Below are 23608 nucleotides of genomic sequence, written 5' to 3'. Positions count from 1 at the left end.
ATAATTCACTCATTGAAAAGTAAAGGATCTTCAGGTATAGATAAAATCTCTTGTAAACTGTTGAAAGCCTGCAGTAATGATGTAAGTGTAGTACCTGCTCACATTTGCAACATGTCTCTATGTGAGGGAGTTGTTACAGAGAGAATGAAATATGCCATTGTGAGACCTCTTTTCAAGTCTGACGATGCTACAGATGTCAAAAATTATCGTCCTGACTCTCTCTTAACAACGTTTCCAAAGGTTCTTGAAAAGGCAGTGTATAACAGGATTGTGGCGCATCTTGATGAACTTAATATTATTAACCATAGACAGTTTGGTTTTCAAAAAGGGGTTTCCACAGAACGTGCCATATACTCACTCACAAATGATGTCTTGGAGTCTATTAATAGTAAGAAGTCACCAGTTAGTGTCTTCTGTGATCTTTCCAAGACCTTTGGTTGTGTAAACCACAAGATACTCTTGGAGAAGGCTATCATTACGGAATCAAAGGGCTTATAGGTAACTGGCTAAAAATCATAGCTTGAAGACGGGAAACAAAAGGTGGTTCTAAATGGCTGCAACAAAGGATCTTCTATCTAGTGGATTCTGAAAGGTGCAAAATACAGCATGGAGGTCCCCAGGGATCTTACCTTGGACCCTTGCTGTTTTTAATATATGTTAATGATTTACCCCTGTCCATTAGTAAAAATTGTGAATTCACAATGTTTGCTGATGATTCAAGCATTGTAGTAGATGGTAAGTCTACTGCTGATGTGGAGACTGATGTTAATGATATACTCAGAGAAGTTACAGCTCGGTTTTCAATTAATTCTCTTTCAGTTAATATTAAAAAAACTAATTTTATACAGTTCCACGCAAAAATAAACTTCAGAAAATATAGTAATTGCTCATGACAACCGGGAACTAGAAGAGGTGCACTCCACTAAATTCCTAGGGGTTCACATTGACAGTAGGCTCAACTGGGAACAGCATGTGTTCCTTACTCTAAAAAGGCTTTCATCAGCAACTTTTGCTTTAAGAATCATTACTCATTTTGGGGGCATCAACATTTTGAAATCAGCTTACTTTGGATACTTTCACTAATCAATGAATTATGGAATAATCTTCTAGGGCAATTCACTGGCCTCAAAAAAAAAATCGTAACTGCTCAGAAGAGAGCAGTCAGAATCGTGTGGGGTTCCTCCACAAACCTCATGTAGAGAACTTTTCACTCAGTTAGGTATACTGACTACAACATGTCAGTACATATACTCTCTGATGAATGTTGTTAATAAAGACAAAGAGTATGAAACAAATTATTCATACCATAACTACAATACTAGAGGTAAAGATGATCTACATGTCGAACTAATAAATTTATCACTTGTCCACAAGGGAGTAAAGTATGCTGCTCTAAAGACTTTTAATGCATTGCCTAATTATATTAAATGTACAAGAGAAAATGAAACGCTGTTCAAAGGTACATCAAAAAAATACTTGCTTGACCATCCACTGTACTCTTTAGATGAATTATTTTCCAGAAATAATGCACTACCTTAATAATAGATGTATTTAGTGTCTTAGTTATTAGATGGATGATACTATATTATGTTAATGTTATAGTGTTAATATTATAGTTATAATGTTATAGTGTGAATTGCTATACTAGTTAAATGACAGCTTTTAAATGAGAAAAAGTGATACTTATTAATATCTATATCATTGTATTATATTACTATTCTGTCGCATTAATTGTATTTGTACAATTGTATTGACATGTTCCACATCCAAACAAATCACTCGCATGTACGGATCCATGGAATACACATACCAAATAAAATAAATAAATAAAAAAATAAAAAATAGGCATCTGCTCATAGCACTCTTAAGTCCACTACCAGTGCCTAGGCCTGTGTTGTAATGGTACACTTTCCTTGGCTGTACTTGCCAGATTTTCCTGGATATACTCCCAGGTTTCCATTTTCCTTTTCCATAGAAGTCTTTGAAAGTCATTTCAGTTTTGTTGTATTTTTCAAAGTTTCGCTGCATTATTCAATTTACATGTAGCCTATTCTTATTTAATGGAACAGCCTTGAGGTTTATGTGTGATAAGAAGTGATCTCATTCTAGATTAACTCATTCTGAACTTTCATGTTCATAATTTATCTCATGTTTTGTGCTGAAATGGCAGACTGTCTTTGTAAATAATTATTCTTTCAAGAAAATGGAAACATTATGTTGCCATTGAGTACTGAAGAAAAATTTTTTCATGTCATGTCTCTTTAATAGCAAACAAAGGATTTTAGTTGGATAGATTAATAAATTGAGCTGTCAATCATCGTTTGACTGGTAGATAATTACATAAAATATTCTTCATAGCTGAGTCTCAGAGCAATTCCTTTTAGGCAGGTGCATTAATGACCTAACATCTGTAGCACTATCATGTGCTAAGTTTGTGTTGTCTGCAGCTTACAAATATTGACATAAACAGCAGACCAATTGAGTGTAGTTTTAGAGAGAAATGTTAATAAAACTTTCATCGACATCAACAATAAATTGTTTGCATCCAATTCCCTGTCATCGTCAAACTCTGAAAAGACTCTGAATATGTAGGTCAGAAACTGTAAATGATTCCATCCAGCACATGCTTCAGATATGAGGATGTAGAGACAAAGGAGAACAATATCACATTCTTGGGATTAAACAGTGATCTATTACATTTGAGAGCTCCAAAGTATGATAGCCACTATTACAGAGAAGTGTCACAGAAGAAGACTCTTGACTATGGCCTTAACATATCAATTGCCTACAGTGTGTATGTAACAGTGTGCAAGAAAAATAATTTTACTTCAGAGAACACAGAAAAGAAATGGTTCTACAGGAAAATTTTCACTGAAGAGTTCAGTCCTTCTTTCCATTGCCCAAGCAATAACACATATGATGACAGACAGATTTTAAAAAAAATTTGAAGGAGAAGACAATGCAGCTGGAATGAACTATCATAATCAAGAAGCTATGCACAGGTGATGTATTCTAGAATACTGTCTCATCTTAGCAACAATAATATCGTCAGCAAAACACAATTTGGGTTTCAGAAGGGTTGCTTATTGAGAATGCCATTTACATGTTCACTAATCAGATTTTACAAGCATTAAATAATAAAATAGCTCCAGTTGGTATTTTCTGTTATCTATCTAAGGCATTTGACGGTGTGAATCACAGTATCCCCCTAGATAAATTAAAGTTTTGTGGGACTGATGGCAAAAGCAACCAATGGATAATGTCAAATTTATATACTGCATAAGGTAATTCAGTCAATATAGGCTAGTCTGGGGGGCATAATTCTGACTGTGGAGAAAACATGTATGGGGTTCCACAAGGCTCAGTCTGAGGTCCACTAAAGCTCTTCATATATGTCAACAATGTTCTGTCTAATATACAACAAGCAGAATTAGTTCTCTTTAGAGGTGACACAGTATTGTAATCAATCCAAGCACACACACAGAAATAGAAGAAATGGTAACTAAAGTAGATAAATTATCATTGACTAATTTTCTGTAAATAGTCTTGTCCTCAATTTTAAAAAGTCACGACATATTCAGTTCTGCATGTCCAGGAGTACTACACCAATGATAAGTGTAACACACGGTGAGGAAATAATAAATAGGGTGGAAACTAAAAATATTTTTAGGTGTCAATACTGATGAGGATTTAAGTTGGAAAACAAAACACATTTTCGATCTTGTGACGAAGCAAGCTGGGATCTATTTACTTCCTCTCTTGTTTTGCCATCTGCCTCCTTAAATACATTTTACTTTCATTTTGGCCTAATTACCATTAACACGCGTGAGTATAATCTTCATTTCCATAAAAGAGAAAGGATGGCCCACAGTCTTAAGGAAAATAGGACCAGGTCTAATTTTGTGCTTAGTTTTGTGTATGTAATTAATTTCCTAATTTATTTTGACTATTCCTAGTTAATATCTTTTGTTATGGGGTGAAATCAATAATTGTTTTTTGGCTTGGATTCTACTGTTGACTTATAAACAAATATAAATTCTTTAATAGGTCTAAACATTTGGAAGGGGAACTGCTAGGATTCTTAAAGCATTTATTTGGCTCTATTCAAAAACTTATTAGCAAATCCAGCCCTTAATTAATTCCAAAATAATTACCAGGTTCGTCAAAAGTATTGTTTGTATAACTATATCTGTTAATTTCATTATTTAAACAAATAATTTGGCCTAATCTCTGTGATAGAATAAACTGTTAAAAAGAAGAAACTTTTTGATGTATTCACTTAATCGAATGAGATATGTTTTAATTGTAATTTCTGTAACTTAAAACATCGAACAAAGAGTAGTTTCAGTGCCTATTATTGTGAGGATATGCAGAGGATGGATTTTTGGTTGTGAGACAGTCAGTCCATGGCCGATTTTCAGAAGGGATTTATGTACTGTTTCAAGTAACAACAACACATCAACTTAACAGTGAAATGAGTGCAACACAAATAGGCCATGTGTTAGATCAAGTAATGACAATACCTGTTCAAATTATTTATGAAATAATGTCTCACGTGCCATATTATTCTGCAAAAACTGTGAACTGTGTGGTTAGGTTTTTACTGCTCATGAATGTTCAACAGCAAACTGTTGTCGCACTATGCTGATATTGCCTGCAACCCATTAATGAGTCTTATCAACCGATAGTGAACTGGCCAGATAACTGTGAAATGTGTGTGGGGAGGGGGTTGTGAACAGTGAAAGTAAAGAACTGTGAAACGCAACTGTGTAACTGTCGGCTTCGTCATTTACTGTAGTCAGTGTTGAATTTCTACCCCCCATTTTTCAGCCAGTATAACAATGCAGTATGTCAACACTGAGGGCTATTGCTGAAGGGATAAAGCAGGCGAATGTCACAAGCTCTAAAACAACTTAGGTCAGCCACTTTTGCACTTAGAATCATTGCAAATCTTGGGGAGAGAAAAATTTCATTCAATAATGTCATATGGAATAATGTTCTGGGGCAACTCATCTTTAAGAAACATGGTCTTCATTGCACAAAAATGTTCTGTAAGACGAATATGTGGTGCTCACCCACGATCATCTTGTAGACACCTATTTAAGGAGTTGGGCATTCAGACTACTCCTTCATAGTATATTTACTCTCTCATGAAGTTTGTTGTAAATAATCCACTACAGTTCAACAATGTACATTATTACAACACCGGAAGGAAAACTGACATTCAATACTCCGCATTAAGATCATCTTTAACACAAAAAGGGGTGCAAAGCAAAATTGCAAAACAAACTGAGAAAGTTTTTCTTGGATACTTCTATGCTGTAGAAGAACTTCTATTACTGTACTGTGCAAAAGGTGGTGGGTAGGACTTACTAATCCACAACATCTGTATATATTTTTGCTTTTGGGAAAAAAATACTAATAAAGAAAGAAAGTAAGAAAATCAACTCAGAAATGTTCGAATGTAACCATATGTACAAATTAATTTGCAATGTGAATGCAAAGTAACTCATTCCACATCATTATGATCTATCATGCAAAAGATCTATGGATCAAGAAACTAACTAATGAAGAGACAAAAGGAGATCATATAAATCACCTTGGACCATTAGAAATGTCTTCCAGTGCCACATCTCAACAATGGTCAGTAATTTTATTTGCACAAGCTCTAGACACTTGACTTAGTTATTCATAAAATAGCATGCAACAATGACTACTGAGTGGTTTGAGAGGAACCAATTGATTGACAGGTCAGTAATGACATATATCATGTGAGTTAAAATGGGCTGAAGATCATCTCAAACACAAAACTAGGATTCTGGTCCGATAATTCTGCTAGCCATAACAAACATTCAAATAGCATATACACACAAACACCTTTTTTTCACAAGACAAAAGAAATTTGCCTGAAATAACTCCTCAAAGCCCACACAGCATTCACCATCATAATTACCATAAAAAGGCTAAGCTTTCCAATCAGGAACTCACTGGTCCACAAGAGTGGGATAAAGTTTTTGAACATGTCTATGTATAAGATGCAATCAAAGGATATCAATGACTTCATTTCTTTATTGATGTCATCTTAATATCCTTTCATCCATCATTAAAAACGTAATGACGGTGCAATTTGTCTTATTCCCAAGGTGGCATGGTCCAAATGCTGTACAGACAGACTTGGAGATATATCTTACAAGACAGACATTTCAAATGACAGGTTTCCATGAAATTGACATTTGACAATGCCAGAGAAGGAAAGCTGCTACTCACCATATAGCGGAGATGCTGAGTCGCGATACGCACAACAAAAAGATTCACACAATTATAGCTTTTTGCCATTAAGGCCTTTGTCAGCAGTAGACACACACACACACACACACACACACACACACACACACACACACACAACCACAACTTGCGCACACGTCTGCAGTCTCAGAGAACTGAAACCACACTGCAAGAAGCAGCACCAGTGCATGATGGAAGTGGCGACTGGGTGGGGGTAAAGAGGAGCCTGGGGCGGGGAGGAGGAGGGATAGTATGGTGGGAGTGGCGGACAGTGAAGTGTTGCAGTTTAGACAGAGAGCAGGAGAGAAGGTGCGGAGGGGGAGGGGGTAAGTAGCGGAAAGGAGAGAAATAAAAAGAAATTAAAAGACTGCATATAGCAGTGAAATGACGGCTGTGTAGTGCTGGAATAGGAACAGGGAGGGGGCTGGATGGGTGAGGACAGCGACTAACGAAGGTTAAGGCCAGGAGGGTTATGGGAAGGTAGGATCTATTGCAGGGAAAGTTCCCACCTGCGCAATTCAGAAAAATTGGTGTTGGTGGGAAGGATCCATATGGCACAGGCTGTGAAGCAGTCCTTGAGATGAGGGATATACTGTTTGGCAGCATGTTCAGCAACAGGATTGTCCACTTGTTTTTAGGGCACAGTTTGTCGGTGGCCGTTCATGCGGACAGACAGCTTGCTGGTTGTCATGCCTACATAGAATGCAGCACAGTGGTTGCAGCTTAGCTTGTAGATCACATGACTGGTTTTACAGGTAGCCCTGCCTTTGATGTGATAGGTAATGTTAGTGACCGGACTGGAGTAGGTGGTGGTAGGAGGATGTATGCGACAGGTCTTGCATCTAGGTCTATTACAGGGGTATGAGCCATGAGGTAAGGGATTAGTAGCAGGGGTTGTGTAAGGATGGACAAGTATATTGTATAGGTTCGGTGGACGGCAGAATACCATGGTGGGAGGGGTGGGAAAGATAGTGGGAAGGATATTTCTCATTTCAGGGCACAATGAGAGGTAATCAAAACCCTGGCGGAGAATGTAATTCAGTTGCTCCAGTCCCAGATGGTACTGAGTTATGAGGGGAATGCTCCTCTGTGGCCAGACTGTGGGACTTCGGGAGGTGGTGGGAGACTGGAAAGATATAAAAGATACCAACCATCTCCTCGACCGACTCTCCACAATTCTTGTCCCTTTACCACACGGTGCCCTGCTCGTCACTATTGATGCCACCTCCCTGTACACTGACGTTCCTGATGCCTTACTGCTATCGAACACTACCTTTCCAGATGCCCTATGGATTCCAAATGAACAACCTCCTTTCTGGTCTCCATGACCAACTGTATCCTCACCCACAATTACTTCTCATTTGAAGGCATTGCCTACAAACAAATCCACGGTATGGCTATGGGCACCCACATGGCACCATCCCAGGCTAATCTATTCATGGGCCATCTAGAGGAATTCTTCCTAAAAACCCAGAATCCTAAACCCCTCACCTGGTTCAGATTCATTGATATCATCTTTGCTATCTGGATTGAAGGTGAGGATACCTTATTCACATTCCTCCAGAACCTCAACAACTTCTTCCCCATTTGCTTCACCTGGTCCTACTCAACCCGACAAGCCACCTTCCTAGATGTTGACCTCCGCCTCAGAGATGGCTACCTCAGTACCTCCATCCATATCAAACCTACTAACCACCAGCAATACCTCCACTTCGACAGCTGCCACCCGTTTCATACCAAGAAGTCCCTTCTGTACAGCCTAGCCACCCGTGGTTGCGCATCTACAGTGACGAGCAGTCCCTCTCTAAATATAACGAGGGTCTCACTGAAGCCTTCACTGACCATAATTATCCTCCAGTCCTTGTGCAAAAACAATTCTCCCATACCTTATCTTTCCAATCTCCCACCACCTCCCAAAGTCCCACAGTCCGGCCACAGAGGAGCATTCCCCTCAGAACTCAGTACCATCTGGGACTGGAGCAACTGAATTACATTCTCCGCCAGGGTTTTGATTACCTCTCGTCGTGCCCTGAAATGAGAAATGTCCTTCCCACTATCCTTCCCACCCCTCCCACCGTGGTATTCCGCCGTCCACCTAACCTACACAACATACTCGTCCATCCTTACACAACCCCTGCTCCCAATCCCTTACCTCATGGCTCATACCCCTGTAATAGGCCTAGATGCAAGACCTGTCCCATACATCCTCCTACCCCCACCTACTCCAGTCCAGCCACTAACATTACCATCACATCAAAGGCACGGCTACCTGTGAAACCAGTCATGTGATTTACAAGCTAAGCTGCAACCACTGTGCTGCATTCTATGTAGGCATGACAACCAGCAAGCTGTCTGTCCGCATGCCACCGACAAACTGTGGCCAAAAAACAAGTGGACCACCCTGCAGTTGAATACGCAGCCAAACATGATACCCCTCATCTCAATGACTGCTTCACAGCCTGTTCCATATGGATCCTTCCCACCAACACCAGCTTTTCTGAATTGCGCAGGTGGGAACTTTCCCTGCAATAGATCTTACCTTCCCCTAACCCTCCTGGCCTCAACCTTTGTTAGTCACTGTCCTCACCCATCCAGTCCCCTCCCTGGTCCCATTCCAGCACTACACAGCCGTCATTTCACCGCCACACCCAGTCTTTTAATTTCTTTTATTTTTATTTCTCTCCTTTCCACTACTTACCCCCTCCCCTCTCTGCACCTTCTCTCCTACCCTCAGTCTAAACTGCAACGCTTCACTGTCTGCCACTCCCACCATACTATCCCTTCCCCTCCCCACCCCAGCCTCCTCCTTACCCCCACCCAGTCACCACTCCCATCATGCATTGGTGCTGTTGCTTGCAGTGTGGTTTCAGTTCTCTGAGACTGCAGACGTGTGCAAGTTGTGTTTGCACGCGCGCGTGTTAATTGTGTGAATCTTTTTGTTGTACCTATCGCGACTCACCACCTCCGCTATATGGTGAGGAGAAACTTCCCTTCTCTGGTGTTGTTACATTCCATCCTCGATTTTCCAGTGTTTGAAATTGATATTTGTGGATGATGAAGTGTTGCTCTACAATCACTATTAAAGTACTTCCTGAAGTGAAGGATATAAATCCAATAAGTATGCAGACTTCCGGATCTGAACAGTGTGTCACATAATACTGAGCACAATTTTATAGAGCATACCCAATGAAAAGAAATATGATGATCATTCAAATTGTGTGTGAAACCCGTGAAGATGAAATGTTCAGAGCAGTGCAAGAATTCACATTATTTTGTTTCAGGATGGGGTGTTAATGTATTTTATGCAGTGATGCACATGAAAACTGTGTTGCATATGTAAATAATAACTGTCTGAACTAGTAAATAATTTATTTAACATGCTAAAATTATATAAGGGCTTCCTACAGAGTTTTGTGGAAGATACAGGCTTGCACCCTACTTTCTAGCTCCTGCGCCTAGCAATAACCAACGTTATTGTTCTGAATAATGTTTAGGTTCATAAATACAGTAGTTCCTTATTTCAATTATATTGTTATTCTCAAGGTGTACTTGACCCATTCAAAATAATATGATACACCAAATATTTTATGCTCACCCTGTAAAACTAGCAAAAAGGATTGAGTGTCTTTTTGTTGTGTCTATCTACGACTCAGCATCTCCACTATATGATTCTTTGAAAGATGAGATTTTGGATGCCAAATACAAGTTCTTTTGGAAAGCCCACATCACTTAATCTTTTAAGCACAATCACAATAAGAACATTGGCCCATGTACTCAATGACAAAAACTTATACTTGAAGGTCACATTAGCCACTGCAAGCACAGGGAGTTTTAGGCTGCACACTAGAAAGATTGTCTACAGTTTCTTTCCAAAAACTGAACTGATGCCCTGAAAGTAAATTCTTTAATTCCAGTCACCATTCTAGATGGGGTTTAATTAGCTGTTCTAGAGTTTTTTCAACTACTCCAAAAGAGGATCATCTTCTAAGATAAGTCATAGTGTCTGTGTTACCTCATGTGTTTCTACATTTGTCCAAAAACCAAACTGATCTCCCCCAGTGTCAGTTTCTATTAGTTTGTGCATTTTCTGTAAATTATTTCCATGGGTATTTTTCAACCATTACATTAAATTTATAGTTTGGTAATATCCACACATCAGCACCTTCTTTCTTTGGAACTGGAATTATTCCTTTTTTCTTGCAGTCTGAGGGCATTTTGTCTGTTTCAGCACACCATGGGAAAGAATTCTTACCACAGCACCATGTCTCCCATCTCATCTCCATTTGTTTCTTCTTGCGTTTCTATTATATTATCTGTAAGTTCATTTTACTTGTATAATTATGTCAACTATATATACTTTTGACATGATAAATACATAAATTTTACTTGTATAGCCCTTCTATATATTACTTCCACATTTCAGCTTTCCCTTCTTTGCTTAGTATTGGGCTTGCCATTTGAGCTCTCGATATACACATACATGCTTCTGTTTTCTCTCTTTAATTTTCCTACAAGTAGCATCTGTTTTTCCCTTAGACATGCATTCTTCTTTAGCTTTCTACCAGTTCATCTTCAATAGTATTCCCTTCCTCTGTTTCAGTCAATTATTGCTTAATGCTCCCTCTGTAACCCTCAATAAACTCTGGTTGGTTCAGTTTGTGCAGTACTTACCTCCTTAGGTGCCCATCTTTTGCAATTTACTGGGTTTTAATGTTTGGTTCATGAACACTGGAAATGTTTAAAATCTGGATCAAAATCTGTCTTATCTCTCTACAAGTCTGTTACAAGTATATAACCATTTTTTATTGTTATTCTTAAACCAAGTGTTAGCAACAGTTAAATTACACTCTGTGCAAAATTCTACCAGGTAACTCCCCTTTCCACCAGACTATGTTCTCCTACTATTTTTCCTTCTCTCCCTTTTCCTATTGCCGAATTCTAAGCTGCCATTACAATAAAAATTTCATTCCACTTAATTATCTGAATACTTTATTTTATCCCAACATACATTCTTTCAAACTTGTACTACTGTTGAGGGTGTTGACTTTGTGTCTGTCTTGGCTACTATGCTGCGTTCACTATCCTATTCACACTACCTTACCCACATCCCTTTTTCTTTCTATTCATTATTACACTTACTCCTGCATTACCCCCATTTGATTTTTTTACTCACCTGACCAGCACTTCACTAATTCCCACTGTATCTAACTTCATGCAATCCATTTCCTTTTTTAAATTTAACTTACCTATCTGATTAAGGACTCTGGCACTCTACCCTCCAACCCCTAGAACACAAGTTTTATTTTTCATGATGGGAACATCCTCCTTAGTAGTCGAGGGCCAGAGATAGAAATGGATGACTACTTTATCTCTGGAATATTTTACCCTAGAGGATGTCATCATCACACAGTAAGGCTGATGTCGTCAGAAAAAACAACAGCTGTGTTTTCCTCTTGCTTTCAGCTGTCTGCAGTACCAACACAGTAAGGCTATGCTGACTAATGTTACAAGGTCACATAAATCAATCATATAGACCATTGCCCACACAACTACTGAAAAGGCTGCTCCCCTAGTCAGGAACCTGAGGTTATTCAAGTTTCCCCACTGTGGTTACACCTAAAGTAAGGTTATCTGTATCACTGAGGCATGCAAACCATGCAACTTCAGCTTGGTACATTGTCTGATATACATTTGATAAGCAGAACTCAAGGCTGAGTAACAACTCAGATTCATCCTAGTTAATCTCTTAAGGCTGCTTCGCCTGCTCTTCACTCTCTTTTGCCACCTAGACACTCTGGGTCTTCGTTAAACGTAATAGCATATGTCATAATAAATATTAATATTTCTTGTTTTATGGGCAAAAGGAAACATATGATAGCTAATTTCCCCAGTACTTCCAGCCAGTTATTTTTATTTTATCATATTTCCAACACACAAAAATGAGAAACTAGTTATTACATGATTGTTCTTGCCCATCATGATATTAGCTCCATATTTACACAAATGCCCCCATGATAGACAGAGGTGGAACTGCAGGTGTAAGGCTACATAGCCAACTCTTTCCTCTCCACCATAATCAGATCTGATATTACAGAACCTTCTATGTTGAAATTCAGGCTACGAAGGATGCACTGCACCAACTTTGTGTTTGGAAAAGTAAGTTTACCTTTCATGGTAAGTTTATACATAGCTATCATCTGCAATTTCCAGCCTCCAGCTGGGTCTGTTTAGAACAAAGCTTCTCCATCTTTTCTCATTCATCCAACATGTTTCTCTCTCCATTCTTTCCCAGTCTGCTCCTCTCCTCGTCACACATTTCTTCACTCCAATGATTTATCTGTCTCTCAGTCTTCCTCTAGGTAAGTTGCCTCCTATTGTCATTTCATGGGGCTGCCTTGGTATCCTGTCAGCTCACTTCCTTTTAATATGCCCACACAATCTTAATCTTATCTTTTCTATGGTCTCTTGCATGGGCTTCTCTTTCACTATTTCTCTCACTGTCTCATTCCTTACTCTATCAATTCTAGTAAGTTCTATACAGCTGTCCTGAAATTTCATCTCACAAGACTATATCCTGCTCAACTGCCTTTTTCTTTTTTAGTTATAGTATTTGCTTACTTTTTGCTGGTACATCCACTTACTTTTTGGTGGTCCCCTGTTGCTATTCTCCTCTTATTTCTCATTGCCACCATCACTTAACAATTCTTGACATTTAATTTCAATCCATACTGTTCCACCACTTCCTCCTATGCATTTGCCCTTTCTTGTACCTCTCCTCCTCCATTTACTCACACTTTGGCTCCTACTCACACTGCCATTATCTCATCCATAATGATTATGAAAACTAGAGGGGAAAGTGAACTCCTCTACTTCACCCCATTTTTCTGTTGAATTCAGTTAGTCTTCTCTCCAGCTACTTTTACACAATTTGCAGTTCCTATTATTCTTCTCATAGTCAGCCTCTAAATTCCCCTCATCTTGCTTCTTTTCACATTATCATATGGCTTCTCAGTGTCCCTGAACACTGTTACTAAATTCTCTCATATTCGTAGTGTCTCTCTTGGAGATGCCTTGTGTCAAAAATTAGATCCACTGTCAAGCTTCCTGGTCTAAACTCATATAATTTCTTTCTCAATCCTCCTTCTACTATCTTCTGTACTCTCTATTCCAAAATCTTCGCAAATACCCTCACAGTATAACACATCAATGCAACACCCTTACAATTTTGAAATAGTTTCCTGGAACTCTTCTTAACAATTTGGAGACTGGCCACCCAGAAGAATATTTGGTTTAGGAAATCAGCCATTTATACTGTTGTTTACAGTGTTACTGGTACATATTTAATTGATGTTTCTTCAAGGGTAACACATATTAAAAAAGGGCCAAACTTCAAGATTTATTTTTCATATTGCCTTTAGTTCTTTGACAGATTACAAATTTTAAAATAATGATGATGGAAAGTACAATTATACTTCCCAGAAAAAAAAAGTGAGGTGAGTTATTGAGCAATATCTTCTTCTTGAGCTTCCAAAATTTGTTGTACATTCAACAAATGTGACGTATTTGTAGCAGAATTACAGCAAACCCCAAAAGTTAAAGCATACACACATGGAATTATGTCATTGTGATCAGATTGGCTCAGCCATTTACAACAGCAGCTGTTATGTTCACTAATGTCTCCTTTGAAATAATTCTAGAAACTGACAGCAGAAGGTAGCACCAGTCATGGGGCAGGTTGCGAGATTTCCGTACACTGTTCTCAGATGAAATGAGTCCATTTTTCAAGTGATAGGTGGCTTGTGTGTCAAGAAAACTGTAGCCTGACCTATACTTGGGCACAGTTTTTTAATTTAAAGTTGCAGCCGAAGTTATGCTCAAGCCTGGTCTCTGATGTGTTAAAAATTGGCACTATGACTCCCTTTTTTCCAGTTTTCAGGTCTCCTTTCTTTCCACACTGTTCTCATGACCTGACAGAGCCACTGCACTTCAACAATGGCAGCTGCTCTCACCTTCTCCACACTTACTTCATCCAGTCAAGGTCCTTTTGTGGTCTTTATTTCTTCTTCAACTTCTGTCCCATTTGGTCCATCTTGCTCCTCATTTCCAAAAAATGGCTCTAAGCACTATGGGACTTAACATCTGTGGTCATCAGTCCCCTAGAACTTAGAACTACTTAAACCTAACTAACCCAAGGACATCACACACATCCACGCCCGAGGCAGGATTCGAACCTGCGACCGCAGCGGTCACGCAATTCCAGACTGAAGCGCCTAGAACCACATGGTCACACCAGCCGGCTTCCTCATTTCCCTCTGCCTTATTTCCATTGTTGTTTAGCAACTCTTACAAAAGTATCCCTTCCCTATTTCCATGATTTCCTAAACACCTTCATCTATACCTACATTTTTACATAAACATCCAAAATGATAACCACCATCAAAATAATATACAGTGGAAACTCACTGAGGGAAAAAGTAAGTCTTGGAAGTCATGATAATGATGTGACAGGCCTACTAGCCATGAAAGGCACTTCAATACAATAAACAAAATGTCCAACACTATCACACTACTCTATAAATGAAAATTTTTACTAAATTTGTGGAGCACAGCTTACGTTGCAAAGTCAAAATAAAAAGCAAAAAGATTTGTTACAAAACAAACAAGTTATTCCAGAATATCCACAAAATACATCAGTAGCAACACAACAACTAATTTCAGGTCAAAGTTGCTTTGCTTAGAATTTGCATACCAATGCTAAGAAATTATTATTAGTCTTCTTTTTAAATCTTGGTCACTTCTGCTTCACATCACTATGTAAACCCTCCAATAATGCTCCATAATAAGAGCCAGTCACTGTTGTACCCTTTTCCAAATAGTCAATGATGATTATGCACCACAAGTTCCAAAGACATTTACCATCACTTTTACCAGCAAAAAAAACTACTTCCCATTTTTATCTTTGCCTAACCACTGTTATGGCTGTAGTCTTGTCTCCAGCATCTAATGATGGGCACACATTCCACATAACACCACCAGTAGACCTCCAAATTACACTCTGAGTTTTTCGAACAACATTCTGAAATGCACTTCCTCAAACATTTACGATCTGGAGTCAATATAATAGGCTTCCACTGTGCACTCAGCCTCTCCATGTGCAGAACAAAATTTAGGAAATTATGTAGCTGTTCATATATCAATATAAAAATATATCTTGTCTTCATGTGAGGGTCTTATTTTGTGACACTACAAATTATACAGGAAGTAATTTCTTCAGCAGAAAAGTGAAGGGGTTGTCCATAAAGTGCCAAGGCAATTGTAGAGCTGGGACAATATATCTCTCTGTGTGTGTGTGTGTGTTTTACCTTTCAAGAAGACTAATATTTGAAAACTTAGCTATGAGCTAAATGTTTATGTGACTATATACTGTTCAATGTGCCAACTACATGATAACGGGTTACCTTTAGTCTTTCCATGGTATCCGTTCCATCCAGGACTAACCACTATCATACCAACCATGAATACATTTACTTATCTATCAATAAATAGTCTTGAAAACTGGTGCAGAGTTCTTATAGACTCCCAATTCAGCTTCTATCTTTTTATCACAGTGTAGTACTAATTTTTATCCAATGCTGTTGTTGTTGTGGTCTTCAGTCCTGAGACTGGTTTGATGCAGCTCTCCATGCTACTCTATCCTGTGCAAGCTTCTTCATCTCCCAGTAACTACTGCAACCTACATCTTTCTGAATCTGCTAAGTGTATTCATCCCTTGGTCTCCCTATACGATTTTTACCCTCCACGCTGCCCTCCAATACTAAATTGGTGATCACTTGATGCCTAAGATCATGTCCTACCAACCGATCCCTTCTTCTAGTCAAGTTGTGCCACAAATTTCTCTTCTCCCCAATTCTGTTCAATACCTCCTCATTAGTTATGTGATATACCCATCTAATCTTCAGCATTCTTCTGTAGCATCACATTTCAAAAGCTACTATTCTCTTCTTATCTAAACTATTTATCGTTCATGTTTCACTCCCATACGTGGCTACACTCCATACAAATACTTTCAGAAACGAATTCCTGACACTTAAATCCATACTCAATGTTAACAAATTTCTCTTCTTCAGAAACGCTTTCCTTGCCATTGCCAGTCTAGATTTTATATCCTCTCTACTTCGACCATCATCAGTTATTTTGCTCCCCAAATAGCAAAATTGCTTTACTACTTTAAGTGTCTCATTTCCTAGTCTAATACCCTCAACATCACCCAACTTAATTCGACTACATTCCATTATCCTCGTTTTGCTTTTGTTGATGTTCATCTTATACCCTCCTTTCAAGACACTGTCCATTCCGTTCAACTGCTCTTTAAAGTCTTTTGCTGTCTCTGACAGGATTACAATGTCATCCGCGAACCTCAACGTTTTTATTTTTTCTCCATGGATTTTAATACCTACTCTGAATTTTTCTTTTGTTTCCTTCACTGCTTGCTCAATATACAGATGGAATAACATCGGGGAGAGGCTACAACCCTCTCACACTCCCTTCCCAGCCACTGCTTCCCTTTCATGTCCCTCGACTCTTACAACTGCCATCTGGTTTCTGTACAAATAATAAATAGCCTTTCGCTCCCTGTATTTTACCCCTGCCACCTTCAGAATTTGAAAGAGAGTATTCCAGTCAACATTGTCAAAAGCTTTCTCTAAGTCTACAAATGCTAGGAATGTAGGTTTGCCTTTCCTTAATCTCTCTTCTAAGATAAGTCGTAATGTCAGTATTGCCTCACGTGTTCCAATATTTCTACGGAATACGGAATCCAATCTGATCTTCCCCGAGGTCAGCTTCTACTAGTTTTTCCATTCATCTGTAAAGAATTCGCGTTAGTATTTTGCAGCCGTGACTTACTTACCCCTGGTGAGATAAGCCTCTACATCCTTACATTTGTCCTCTAGCCTTCAATGCTTACCCATTTTGCACTTACTGTCGATCTCATTTTTGAGACATTTGTATTCCTTTTTGCCTGCTTCATTTACTGCATTTTTATATTTTCTCCTTTCATCAATTAAATTCAATATTACTTCTGTTACCCAAGGATTTCTAGTAGCCCTCGTCTTTTTACCTACTTTATCCTCTGCTGCCTTCACTATTTCAACCCTCAAAGCTACCCATTCTTCTTCTACTGTATTTCTTTTCCCCATTCGTGTCAGTTGTTCCCTCATGCTCTCCCTGAAATTCTGCACAACTTCTGGTTTAGTCAGTTTATCCACACCCCATCTCCTTAAATTCCCACCTTTTTTCAATTTCTTCAGTTTTAATCTACAGTTCATAACCAATAGATTGTGGTCAGAATCCACATCTGCCCCTGGAAATGTCTTACAATTTAAAACCTGGTTCCTAAATCTCTGTCTTACCATTATATAATCTATCTGAAACCTGTCAGTATCTCCAGGCTTCTTCCATGTATACAACCTTCTTTTATGATTCTTGAACCAAGTGTTAGCTATGATCAAGTTGTGCTCTGTGCAAAATTCTACCAGGCGGCTTCCTCTGTCATTCCTTACTCCCAATCCATATATCACCTACTATGTTTCCTTCTCTCCCTTTTCCTACTACCGAATTCCAGTCACCCATGAATATTAAATTTTCGTCTCCCTTCACTAGCTGAATAATTTCTTTTATTTAATCATACATTTCTTCAATTTCTTCGTCATCTGCGGAGCTAGTTGGCATATAAACTTGTACTACTGTAGTAGGCGTGGGCTTCGTGTCTATCTTGGCCACAATAATGCGTTCACTATGCTGTTTGTAGTAGCTTACCCGCACTCCTATTTTTTTTATTCATTATTAAACATACTCCTGCATTACCTCTATTTGATTTTGTATTTAGAACCCTGTATTCGCCTGACCAGAAGTCTTGTTCCTCCTGCCACCGAACTTCACTAATTTCCACTATATCTAACTTTAATCTATCCATTTCCCTTCTTAAATTTTCTAATCTACCTGCCTGATTAAGGGATGTGACATTACACGCTCCCATCCATAGAACGCCAGTTTTCTCTCTTCTGATAACAACATCCTCTTGAGTAGTCCCCGTCCGGAGATCCGAATGGGGGATTATTTTACCTCCGGAATATTTTACCCAAGAGGACGCCATCATCAATTAACCATATAGTAAAGCTGCACGCCTTCGGGAAAAATTACGGCTGTAGTTTCCCCTTGCTTTCAGCCGTTCGCAGTACCAGCACAGCAAGGCTGTTTTGGTTAGTGTTACAAGGCCAGATCAGTCAATCATCCACACTGTTGCCCCTGCAACTACTGAAAAGGCTGCTGCCCCTCTTCAGGAACCACACGTTTGTCTGGCCTCTCAGCAGATACCCTCCGTTGTGGTTGCACCTACGGTACGGCTATCTGTATCGCTGAGGCATGCAAGCCTCCCCACCAACGGCAAGGTCCATGATTCATGAGAGAGAGGGGGGGGGGGGGGGGGGTGTTATCCAGTGCTACGAAATGTAAAGTACCGATCACTTAAGATAGTTATCAAGAAAACCATATGCTAAATATATTTGAAATTTTGAACAACGGCCAAACTTTTCATCCTGCACTCAGAATCAAGTTCGTGCACAAAATTATTATTTATTTATTTATTTTCTAATGAAAAATGCCACAATTCTGATATTATATCAGCTGATATTTTTTATTAACAAAGTTTTTATACTGGTAACTGAGTTACATCTGAATACATCATCTCTTAAACAATCACTCCACAACAACATTGAAACAGTACTTCCTCTAAATAACATCATTAAATTAATAATAGCTGTCATGAGAGGTCAGTGCTCACCATAAAGTTGAATACTGAATGGTGGATACACACACAAAACCTATGACAATATTTTAACTGCCTATCTGATGTTCAATACTTTTTCTCTGAAGTATCATTTGCACTTCTCTTCATGTAACTGGGAAAACTAAATTTTATTCACAGGTTATGTTTGATCTGGTAAACTGTCCTGTAGATCTTTCATCACTGTGTCAATATCAGTACTTTTCATTCTACCTCTCCCTTGGTTAAACCAGTTCTTGGAATTCCTTGCTCCTCGCCCAAAACTGAAAGTCTTTGGTTTTAGATGTGATCTATTTGTAGGACGAATATCTGTCTCCATCTGACCTCCTGCAGCTGATGTGTGCTTCTGTTTTTTGGTACTATCAAACCGGAAATCATGAGGGAAATTGTGCTGTGAAATACAATGACTGCGTCGCTCCTGAGGATTGTTGCATAACGTGCTGCACTGTTCTACAAAGCAGCGAAACTGAAATAAATAAATAAAGATATATGTAAAATATAAATAAAAATATATAATATATATGAATGGGTTTTCTGATATTGAACATCATCCACAATGTTACTTTGCTTACAATGGAATACAGATCTTTTTCTCAGTAGCACAAATTTTCACTAATTACATGAATCATTAAGAGATTTTATTCTTTCTTCTCATGATATTTCATTTAGTGTACAGTATACATGACTAACGTCAAACATTTAGACACAAAAAGTAAACTCAATTTTGACTATCAAAAGAATCTGGATTATCCAAAAATAATGCCTAATATACATACAATTTGTACAGCAATTAGGGTTCACTAGCACAAAAATCAAGAAGTAGTGACATTCTGTAATGGGGGATCTGTATATACACCTCTTTTCATCTCTTTGGAGATATTGCATTACCTTCTACAGAACAGGGGAAACTCACTGTCACTGCAATAACTACTCTGTTGTGTATCACTTGTGATAAAGTTGAATCCAAGTGTCAGGCACATAACGTGACTTAAATACAACATAAAAGCAGTTCCAGACAAATGATTTTTATTTGAACTTGAAGAATTTCTTAAGCATATAAAATCAAAGCATTGGTCTGATACAGTACAATTTTGATTGTTTTCTGTAGTTAACAGACTACTGGCAGCTTTAGTCTATAAGTTTAGTCAGTTTAGCAGATCAAGCCTCTTGTCATCAGAAGTTTCATTGTGGTTTTAAAGGGTCTTATTTAACAGATTACTATGCTTTTACTTTCTGTTTATTACTTGTATACTGCCATAACTGCCTTATTGTTGACAGTTAGGCAGAAATATCTTGTAAGGTCTTGCAACTACCCTCTAATGAGAAGAAGGAACCCGTAAATGATAGTGAAATATTCAAATAGTGTTTGTAACCTGTCAATGGTATTTACATCATTAGTGAACTGCTGCCTTACTACCAGCAACTGGCTTCTTCTCACATTATTTAGAAGCAAGTGCAGTAGTGCCTGCCTAACAACACTGTAGATAAGTACTTCAATTTTATAGCTTCTACAGTGTAGGAAGTGGGAATTCAGTTCACTTTATTTCTATGAAGAATGGTAGCCACAGAAACATCTGATTTCTATTATTTGTTGATTTTGGTGACTTATGATCACCAGTGAGAAGTGTCAGGGCTGTGAAGATTTGTGAGTAGTGGGTAACTGTGTAATCATTGGGGGAGGAGAAAGGGGGGGATGAGATTGCTGGTGGTTTTGCAAGGCCCTCTGCTGATTTTTCCGAGTTTTCAGCAAGAATAGGTCAATATAAAAGCTGCCTTGTAAGTGGCTGTAAAAACCATTACGGAAAAATATTTCTTGGTACAAAATTGCTTTATTAGTTGTCAAGTTGTCAAAACATTTTCCTTTATAATTTAAAGATTTTTGGACATATTAGAACCAATAGAGGTTGTTACAGATTATAAATCAGATAAATACAGTTGATGAGACATTAACTTGATGTTCTTCTCTTTCAAATAATGAACAGTTTGACCTGCTGCATGATAGCTGCCATTTATTTTCAAGATGAAAAACAAAGGCATTGATGTCCTATGGCAAACAAATAGTTGTATACCAATCAGAGTTAACTGTTCTTTGGTCCTCTAAAGTATTGATCATGAAATGCCCATTGTCTCTCTTTCCTAACATTTTATCTTATTGTATGGGATGGAATCTTTTTCATGATTTCACATTTTTAGCTTTGCTTTGTAACTGGCTGTCCTTCCTGCCACCCAAGTCATCATTTATCCTAAGAGAGGGAAGTCGTCTGCAACCACTTACCCTATAAATGACACTAACTTCGTTTTGTGTGTTATGATGTTTTAAATATTTGTTAATCATATTTTCTTAGATGTAGACTGGAGGCACTCCCAGAATTTGTCTAAATACGCAGGGAAAAATAGCCTAAAAACCAGAATTTGGCCAGCTGATGTACCACACCAATGATCGTTAATCCACCATGTCCATTTAATCCAGGTGTAGCACACCTCACTGCATTGTGAGCTAACACATTGCATGTTACATTACACAAACAGGTCCATCACTTGTCCAGTGTAACCAATGGGAAAGTAATCATAAGGAAGTGACATCTTTGGTGTGACGTCGTGAGTGCTGGACTGCTGTTGAAATTTCTTGTCAATATTTTATAAAGTTTTAGTCTTCAGTTACTTATTTTAAAGTTTATTTGTGTTAATATTTGCTGTAAAAGTAACTTATCAGTGGATTTTCATCAATCTCAGTCTTTCTTTCTGTGCTACTGACTCAAGTGGTTTGTTATTTGTGAACGTGCTTACGTCATTCATCCAAGTCTCACGCCTCAGTCGTGTGTTTACATTTTGCGGCATGCAGTTGGAGCTTTAGCTGTTATGAAGCCAAGTACTGACCAAGTTGTTTGCGCACTAATATACAGTTATTAAATTTAATAGTTCTCAATGGTGTTTCGCGCTGTTCGTGGTGAAATAACGATTTAATAAACTTTTGGAAACATTTGCTTGCTGTGTTTTATAGAGTTTTATGTGTGTTGATGTCATTTAGAAAATTCGTGCTTTACTTTTCAGCTCATGTTTCTTATTGTTTCTAGTGAAATATTTCGGCCAAATTTTCATTCACTGTTTTAACTTTGTTGAGCATTCCAGTAGCCGCTCGAGTTTTTAGTTTTCGCTAGTACATTTTGTGAAGTTTTGTTGGTACTGGTATTAGTTGTGGTTTAGTAGTTTAATGAAAGTTGTTGCTTTCTTAGTAGAGAGAGAATTTAGAGACTGCTATTGTTAGCCCTATAAATAGTTTACTGGTGAAACTGAACTTAGGTAATGTAGACGTTTAATTTTTTTCAGTAACAGTAAAATTTTACCATGTGTGAGAAGTGTGGGCTCTGTCGTAGGTTTGTGAGTAGTGGGTTACGGTGTAGGATTTATTCAAAGTATTTTCATTTGGGGGAATGCAGTGGGGAAGCCAGTGGGCATTCTAGTGACATCCTCTCCTGGGAATACAGAATCTGTAGCAGAAATACGTTGACAGAGGAGCAAGAGGGTAAGATCTGTGCCCTTCAAGTGCAGTTACAGTATGCTAAGGAGGAGCTAGATAGGTTGAGGAGGGTGAAGGGTGCTGGAGAATGGGAACTCGCAGTTGACAAGAAGGCAGCTACGAGGAGGAGGAGGAGGAGGAGGAGGAGGAGGTGGTGGTGGTGGTGGTATGCAGACAGCTGCACTTTACATATACACAATAGATTTGACCAACTGTCAAGAGTTGAGCGGAGAGGAGCCTCTTGTAGCTGTAGGTGCAGGTGTAGGAAACCTGCAGCAGTCCTTAGCAGTTATGAGACCTAAGTCAGTTGCAAAGCCTAACAGAAAGAAGAAGGTTCTGCTGCTAGGTAGTTCACACAGTAGTGGTGTGGTCCAGCACTGGCAGGGAGTGAGTACCAGGTCACCAGCATTGTGATGTGTAGTGCAGAGTTGGCTCAGGTGACTGACAGCATAGGGGAGTTATGTAGAAATTTTACGAAGGAGGATCAGGTATTCATAGTGGGTGGAGCAGGGAATAGTCTTGATAGGGACAGGGAATATGATGTAGATGGTGACATGGTAAAGATAGCTACTCAAACTAGTGGCACTAACGCGCATTTCGTGCAACTGTTTCAGCGTCATGATCAGCCTCATCTTAATGCCGCTGTTAGGTGCGTTAACATGGGGCTGGAGAAGGCACTGATGGCATAGGACATGGGCCACATTGCAGTGGTGCCAGTTGAGTCTATCAGCAGATCTGGTTTCACTAGGCGTGGCCAGTACCTCAATAGGTATGGGAAAGGGAAGCTGGCAAAGCTTACACAGGTGACAGTGTAGTGTGGGGTGGTGGGATCATTCATGAAAAATTCCTGTAGTAGATGGTGTTAGAGCTGCAGCTTTTTTAGATTGAAGTCAGCTGACAGGTATACCTACTTTAGAGATAAAGTTAGTTGATTCTGACATTATTGGTATATCAGAGCACCA

At 38.7% G+C, this 23608-nt stretch overlaps 1 protein-coding gene across 3 annotated transcripts in view; it reads right to left on the bottom strand.

The window, feature by feature from the left end:
* LOC126412680 (protein lethal(2)k10201) overlaps nucleotides 1-23608 on the bottom strand; it is a 101554-nt gene that overhangs the window by 5692 nt on the left and 72254 nt on the right. The window contains exon 4 of one of the 3 annotated variants that reach the window (XR_007575329.1): nucleotides 19127-19595. The exons of 1 other annotated variant lie outside the window; for it this stretch is intronic. Coding sequence is in view for 1 of the 2 variants with exons in the window: in XM_050082385.1 (XP_049938342.1) it covers nucleotides 19272-19595 (324 nt within the window). In the remaining variant the exon portion in view is untranslated. Of the gene's footprint in view, nucleotides 1-18952; nucleotides 19596-23608 lie in introns of those variants that run through there. One more of the 3 variants, XM_050082385.1, reaches the window with a different exon arrangement.

Source organism: Schistocerca serialis, chromosome 7 (assembly GCF_023864345.2).
Source record: "Schistocerca serialis cubense isolate TAMUIC-IGC-003099 chromosome 7, iqSchSeri2.2, whole genome shotgun sequence".
Classification (NCBI taxonomy): Eukaryota; Metazoa; Arthropoda; class Insecta; order Orthoptera; family Acrididae; genus Schistocerca; species Schistocerca serialis.
Note: the sequence above shows the minus strand (reverse complement) of the source record. Positions and strands in the feature narration are given on the sequence as shown.